General features: G+C 33.0%; 1 protein-coding gene across 1 annotated transcript in view; it reads left to right on the top strand.

The window, feature by feature from the left end:
* Positions 1-5,916, top strand: part of LOC106478263 (mucin-3A-like) — a 25,262-nt gene extending 19,346 nt beyond the window's left edge. Inside the window, exons 11-13 of the mRNA XM_022381842.1 lie at positions 4,142-4,321; positions 5,235-5,330; positions 5,559-5,916. Coding sequence (XP_022237550.1) covers positions 4,142-4,321; positions 5,235-5,330; positions 5,559-5,734 — 452 coding nt within the window. The 3' untranslated portion in view covers positions 5,735-5,916. The remainder of the gene's footprint in view (positions 1-4,141; positions 4,322-5,234; positions 5,331-5,558) is intronic.
* The last annotated feature ends 2,187 nt before the right edge of the window (positions 5,917-8,103 follow it).

The following is an 8,103-nucleotide window of genomic DNA, read 5'->3' as shown; positions in this document are numbered from 1 at the left end:
TATGTTCCTGAATTCTAAATGTTGTTCGTATTTTTGTATCCCTAATTTAATAGAAGCAATGTTCACAAAGGATGTTGTAAAATGAGTTTTTCATTGGGTGGTTTGGTGTGAACTAATTTCGATCGTATTGTGTTGTGGCTTCTGAATACTGTTCTGACTTCATGTTGTTTATATATCTTCTACGTGTTTTTAAAAAGACGTCTGAAACAAAGAAATATGATTGTATGCTTGTAATTTTTTCCTGTCTATTCTCAGTGCTTATCTTCTTTATTTCCTTCTTTATCAAACGATTCTCTTCAACACTAATTTTTATTTTTCAGATTATGTTTCTTTCACTATTTAGAATTTTGATGCCTGCAATTAAGACGTGCGCATTTCGCCATCAGAATCAGATGGGAGCGGTGTATCACCTACTCTATTCGTTATAAAATGATCATCTATCATATACAGACTACTATATAAAAACATATCGCTGGAATAAGAATAAGACACCATTACAGCGACATCTGTATAGAACTCCTGTGAAAATATTTTAAGATCGACTCAACTTTATTTCCAGCAGCTGGCAAGCATTTCAAATATTGGAAATCCACGACGTTTTTTTATACTGAATATTAACCAACATAGCTTTCCTTAGCTTCTGTGTCCACGTCATAATATTATATTCATAAAAAAGTCAAGTATATGATATACAAACAGATCCTGTTACGAAAGTCCTTAATTAATCTAATATTATAAATAGATAGTAGAGTCTGGTAAGCCAGATTTATAATAAATATACGTGATTATATGGTTATCATTATTTGTTGATTGTTCATTAATTTGTTTTTATATACTTTTAGCTAGCTGGAATACCAGTCTCCTGGACGAAAGTTATGTAAATTCATGATTAAAGAAAGGTTATCTTAGGACATGAAAAGTTGCTTCCCATATATGTAATTGTAAAAAAAAAAGAACGCCCATAAATACTGCAAAATACAAAACGTGAAACCGTAAATTTGCATGTATCTCCGCATGGACTTAATAAACCTTCTTGCCAAATTTGGTGAAGATCCATCAAGAGGGCGCGAAGTAGTGTCAGAAAAAAAAAAAAAACGCAAAAGATTGTAAAACTGAAAATTTGTATGTATCTCCCCCATGGTCCCAATAAACACCCACACCATTTTGGTGAAGATCCACCAATACCCTGCGAAGTAGTTACATGGACGTACAACAGACAATTCTATTATACTTATATAGATTTTATAAAGTAAGTTGTGCTAAATAATTTGTTCATCTTCTCCATTTTCCTTAATCTCAGACCAGTATTTTAAACTAAACATTTATAAGTTACTACACCTGCAATGTGATCTCATACAAAAACATTCATTTTGATTACTTTATATAACATCAAGATTCGTTTGGTAAGCTTTCATGTACATAAGGTAGAATTTGTTTTGAATTTCGTGCAAAGCTACAGGAGGGCTATCTGCGCTAGCCGTCCCTAATTAAGCAGCGTAAGACTAGAGGGGAGGCAGCTAGTCATCACCACCCACCGCCAACTCATGGGCTACTCTTTTACCAACGTTATTACGCCACCACGACTGAAAGGGTGAGCATGTTTGGTGTGACGGGGATTCGAACTTGCGACCCGCAGATTGCGAGTCGAGCACCCTAACCACCTGGCCATGTCGGACTGTATAAGGTAGAGAAACAGCGCCATCTAGAAAAACAGTAAAACAAACTCTTCATTTCTTCTGTTGCCGAGGTTGTTAAGATCTAAGCAACCAACGGTCTATCTTGTTGGATTCTGTATTTGGAGCAAAATATTTTTGGCCCCAACCGTGTCTAACAATTTGGAAAGTTTAGTTTTAAGATGGTTCTGTAACACATTAAAAAAATTCAAAGAGTCGGAGAAAATCTTTACAAAAAGTAAAATTATCATGCACTTTACTTGTTTATTACACTGAGACGAAAACTATTAGGCATTGCGGTGATACGTAAAATTCCAATTACTCTGTACTACTGACACGCAAATACTATTAGGCATTTGTAATAAAAACGTTGGTTACTTCTTATTGACACGCAAAAACTATCAAGTAGCGTAATAAAAACGTCGGCTACTTCTTATTTTCCCGCACACTGTTATTAGTGCATATTATCAACCTAAAATTTCAAACTGTTGAAGAAACAAACTACCGACAAAACGGCATCATCATGTGAACCTTATAGCTTTAAATGCTGTTTATATCGCAGCGAGATCATATACAATGGAGCAAGAAACCGTCCGAATGTTCAATTCTATTTTCCTTACATCTGTTTCTATTTGGATAACAATAAACAAGAGATTTAAATGCCCTGTAGGTTCAGGTAAGTGTTTAAAGTGGAATGATAGAAATGATATTCAAACACTTTAAGCAGTTTAGCATCTGAGTAGAAATTAATAACATCATCAAATTGGAAATGATGAAATATGTATTAAGTTAAGAAGGGTCACATATAATTAAAATATGCACGCAAGTTATACATATTGTATGTATACAAAAATTTCAAATATGTACATATATCCATACGAAACATAAAAATTAGAAACGTAAATTTCTGTGTGTTTCCAGCAGTGTATTTGTTACAAGACTTTCTCAGGACACTGGCTTGTATTAGTATTATTCCTATCATAGGGATGAAAAAAAAGACAAAAAAAAGTTGCACATGATGTTCCAAAATTACTACGTTTTATATCATCTAAGAACGCTTGTCTAACCCCCGGGCAAACATTCCATTAGATGTTTTGTGCGTAAACCCTACTCTTAACTAGCTGATTCGTTGTGTTTACCTTGTCATAGAAGGTGTTACGCCTCTGGCATTTTATTTTATTTTTTCTTTTGACAAAAACATTGGTGTAGATATGGACGTATAAGCTTATGTGCATTAGTTTTGATCCAAGTAGAATGCCCCTTCATTGTTGTTTACTTGTGTTTTACCTCTTAGTATTGAATAAAAATAAGAGTAACAAACAATTAACACATAATTTATAGAAGAACGATAAATCATACATTATCCAACACCTTTCTTTTATACAGTTATTTTCTTGCTAGCTAGAGTATTTTGAATGGTTAAAAATAAATCTTGTATATTAACACCTGCCACACGAGCCAGCTTACCATCTTTTAGTACTGAGCCTAGGATGGTCAACTGGGAAGTCATTTCGGACACCGGTGATTTAGGATTATTTAGATAGATCTCGATGAATGAAACTCGGCACAACTACTAAAACGAAAACAACAACAACCAAGTATTAATGAAAATATGACATTATGAAATCTGTATGAATCATACTATGGTGGTACCATACTAGGCGTTATACCATTTCGAAGATATCATCCGTTTGACATAGCAACTAAATCAGAGATTAGTCAGATTAGAGATTGATTATGCTTTGGCAGCGAAACATAAAAAAACGAGCACAGTACTATCGTTATCTTCAAAGGGGGGATTGGAATCATATACAAGAAATCATTTGTTTCAATATTTATTTTATAAACCTAATGGCATAGTGAACCCTAAATATGCAATGTTGAGGTTGAAGCGAATATACGATGCATTACAAAATGATTTTCCCAGCGATTCTCATATTAAAAATGCCATTTCTGCAAGGAAGAGTAAATATAAGAAAGTTAAGTTCTTCCCTCATCCGATCTGTACCCATGGTTTAGCTTAATCGCTACACTTAAACCATCACATTCACAATCACATCTAGAACATTTCAAGCCTGTTTCATTGCTGCATCTTTTTACTTTACATTTAAAAGTTAATTTCTCCGTGTTGGTTCTCATGGTCTCAGATCAGGACACGGGTCTGGTCCAGCGACATAGACTTAAAAAATGCCAAACGTCTTATTTTTCTCTAATCAAAATAACTCAAACCTTTCCAGAATGACTTTTTTTTTTATCCACATCACAAGTTTCGATGAACTTCTTTCACTTGTTTACCAGGTTACACAGCTGGTATTATACGATTATGTATATGAAGAATATTGTTTGAATAATTAGAAACGTGCTAAATGTTTAACACAAAAACATTACTGAATCAATCCAATGTTTAGTTTCTTCTTGCAATGAATTTTACAATCGTTGTTTTTATTTTCTACAAATTTCGCTTGCAGCCTGTGTTTTCGATGGAAGGATTTATCAATCAGCTGAACAGATTCAAAGACCTGATGCATGTGAATTTTGTTTCTGTTTCCATGGTGATATCCTCTGTATCAAGCAGACATGCCCACCTCCTCGTGTCGGTTGCAAAAAGGTTCCCATCAGTGGATACTGTTGTCCACGCTATGAATGTCGTAAGTATAAATATTTACGTTTTAAATAAAGCATTTAAATTTCACTAAAATACTTCATGTGATTAACATTTTTAAACATCGTAATTACTGAAACACTTCAGTTTGAAATTGATGTCTAAACACTATTTTTGTGCTTTCTTACACACATTAATGTAATTTTATAATTGTATACATGTAAAGAAACATCACCTTTGCTTCACAAGAAATATATTATACTACTATTGTTTTCAACAGCTAAGTAGGCAAAGCATGAAAGCTATTTAAGATTTTGGAATGTTATGAAACATCAAGTTTGACTTCAAAATATCTGCACCGTAGAGTGAATTCATCACGTTTCTTATGTTTCATTATTCTAAGAGTTTTTTTTTCTTCAAAATTTCATGATTCTTTTATTTAAATTGACATGCTATGGAACTACTTCGGAAAAGTGATACAGCAATAATTATGATAAATTAGGCTTAATCTACGAGAATTAAGCCTAGTTTATCTTAGTTAATACTATGTGCCTTAGTATCTTTTGGCTTCCGCGAGTATTAAGATTAACTCCCAATTGCAATAAGTCCATTTCGGAAATGTGAACTCACATTAACTATGATAAACTAGATTTAATTCACAACAGATATGTCATGTGCTCTGGTGTGGTTGGGTTTCCGCTACTATTAATATTTACCACTGGTCAGAGAAAGCTACCTGCTTAAGACAAAACTCAAAATCAATGTGGTGATAAGTATAGCTAATTAAATATATTTTTCTTATGTTATTACTTATAAAGATTAGAATGCGTTATATGATCAGTTGACACCCTCGCTCTTAACGATATCTTTGCCTGTGATACAGAGGATTTTCAAATACAATACATCATCACTGAATCCATCTCGCTTTTAAAACGCTATGTTGTTTTTAATATTTCCAGCTGTGAAGATGATGAGTATGACAACAACATCAAACACCCCAATACCTACAAGAAGCAGGCTTCGCAAAATTCTGAAGCGTTCCGTGGAAGTACAAGGTAGATGAACAATTTATTTTGTTTAGGAAGTTAAAAACTAACATGTAAAGTGAATAAAGTTTTGTTGAAACAAATCTCTTACTGCGATACTTCAGTTGTCATATAGTAATCGTTTTTTCGTAATGTTTACTAGAAAGATATCAAATGTTCATGTTCGGTGTTATTTTCTTCTCTGGTTATGCACCATTTTAAATTATGCTTTGAAACTAACGTTTACAATGTTCACAGGTTGCCAAGTAAACAAGGAATTCTACAGAGTCGGAAAGACTGTGACATCACTGAGTAATCCATGCATGAGGTGCCAATGTGGAGAAGTAGGACTATTGACTTGTGATCCACAACCTTGCAAACCTAAACCGCCATTACTATTACAGCTGAACAAAAGATTTTTTACGAGCCTATAAATGGCGTTAATTCTCGTATCCCCCCTCCCACACAACTAACAATGAACATTCCCTTTGTGATACCGAGATCGCTAACAAGCTGATACCGCTTGTACATCGTTGAAACTGTAGCAGCACAGCAGGCTTAATTTTTGCTGTTTTAATTTTTATTGGTTTGGAATAAGCGATGTCCTTGCCGGTCGCTGTGTTTTAGATCTAGGTTCACAATTATACTTGTACTTCTTAAATGTCTTGAAATTTACTTCTGGACTTCGCTGACAGGCTTAAATTTCAATCAACGGCAGAAATACAGAAGTGTGATTTTAACTTTAGTATTAAATGACAATGTTTTTTGTATTTATATGATGTTTGTTTTGACAATGGGCTCTATTGTATTGTTAAATATTTTGTCGAATTCGTTGCCAGTATTTTGTTTAAGAAAAAATGTTCAATTGTCCGCCGGGATCAGTTATTCATTTCCCTGGTGCCAAAACCGTCCTGAGAGGTAACATTATGTTCCTCTCCTCGCTTCTCGTTGTTGAATCTATTCCTTTCATGTCAGTTAACGCTATCATAACCTTCCATCAATGAAGAAAATTGTATTTTTGTACGTAATTATACTAGGTTTTGGCTAAAATAGAAAAGTGGCTTATTTTATTAGCAGCATTCGTTACGATAACAGTATTTTGTATTGCTAATATTAAAGTAAAATACTCATATGAAATCATGGCTTATCAATGTCTTCCATTATTTGCTTATTGCAAATATTGTAAAATGTTAAATAGATGGCGCTTTTAAGGTGTATTTTCGAAAAACTGGACTTAACTGTATATATATATATGTATATCTGAACACTGAAATTCCTGACATTTATTGGTAAGGATACTAGTCTCCTTTCACTGCTGGCTTACAGGACATTCTAATATTACTGGTTCATGTGTTCAAATGGTACTTATTTCATTTGGAAGTAAATGAGAATGGTTTCAGTTCCGTCCTTTTTTATCTAACTGGTTAAGCCATAAGCCCATTTTCGTTTTATTTTGAAACAAAGTGTAAGCTGTATTGGGTTTATGCTAATAAATATACAAACGTTGTAAGTTGTCTATTTGTGATTTTATCATTTACAAATAATTTCAGTGAAAAAGTAAAAATAAGATTGTTTTTAAGGAAAACTCGGTAATTTCGTTATTATCATTATTACGTTATATATATATATAAGATAACTTCGAGAAATATTTCAAGCAATTGCCCCAGCTAATGGACTACAGCGAATTCCGGTTGAATTTTTTCCCATCTAATAGAGGGCGCTATCAAAATGTATATAATTTTGAAATTGTTCTTACTATGTTATATTAATGGTTCCTCAGTGGTCAACGATAAATTTGAAGGATTATAAAAACGCTAGAATTTAGGGTTCGGTTCATGCAGCGCACGTAGCGCACACAAACAAATATGGTTCAACATAATTTGAATCATAGGAATTCAACCATGTCGAATTAGTATGTTTAAATGCTAAATCAATTATTTTAGCTAAAAACATCTACAAGTGTTGCTAAATCAGTTATTTTTGTTTGAGATAATTACAAGTGATACTAAACCCGTTGTATTGCTAAAGACAGACAGTAAATGATGTTAACTATATTTTAAATATTGTTTAAGACAACTGCAAATAATGCTAATTCGGTTACACTATTTAAGACCTCTGCGAATAATATTAATTCGGTTACATTGTTTAAGACATCTGCGAATAATATTAATTCGGTTACACTATTTAAGACATCTGCGAATAATATTAATTCGATTACACTATTTAAGACATCTGCGAATAATGCTAATTCGGTTACACTATTTAAGACATCTGCGAAAAATATTAATTCGGTTACACTATTTAAGACATCTGCGAATAATGCTAATTCGGTTACACTATTTAAGACCTCTGCGAATGATGTTAATTCGGTTACACTATTTAAGACATCTGCGAATAATATTAATTCGGTTACATTGTTTAAGACATCTGCGAATGATGTTAATTCGGTTACACTATTTAAGACATCTGCGAATAATATTAATTCGGTTACATTGTTTAAGACATCTGCGAATGATGTTAATTCGGTTACACTATTTAAGACATCTGCGAGTTATGCTAGATTGGTTAGATTATCTATTAGAACAGAATAATTCTGAATCAGTTATTTAGTTAATATTTTTTTACTGACATAGTCGAAGCATAAACCTATAAAAATAAACTGTAAGAAAAAAAACAGCTTATATATGTAGTACTTTATACAAATAATACATGACAAGGCTTCTGAATCCGTAACCAGGCGCTCTCAAACACAATGACAACCAAACCCGTGAAGCTTCTCCCGACAACGTTATATTTATTTGTT

The sequence above is a fragment of the Limulus polyphemus genome, unplaced genomic scaffold (assembly GCF_000517525.1).
Source record: "Limulus polyphemus unplaced genomic scaffold, Limulus_polyphemus-2.1.2 Scaffold194, whole genome shotgun sequence".
Lineage (NCBI taxonomy): Eukaryota > Metazoa > Arthropoda > Merostomata > Xiphosura > Limulidae > Limulus > Limulus polyphemus.
Note: the sequence above shows the minus strand (reverse complement) of the source record. Positions and strands in the feature narration are given on the sequence as shown.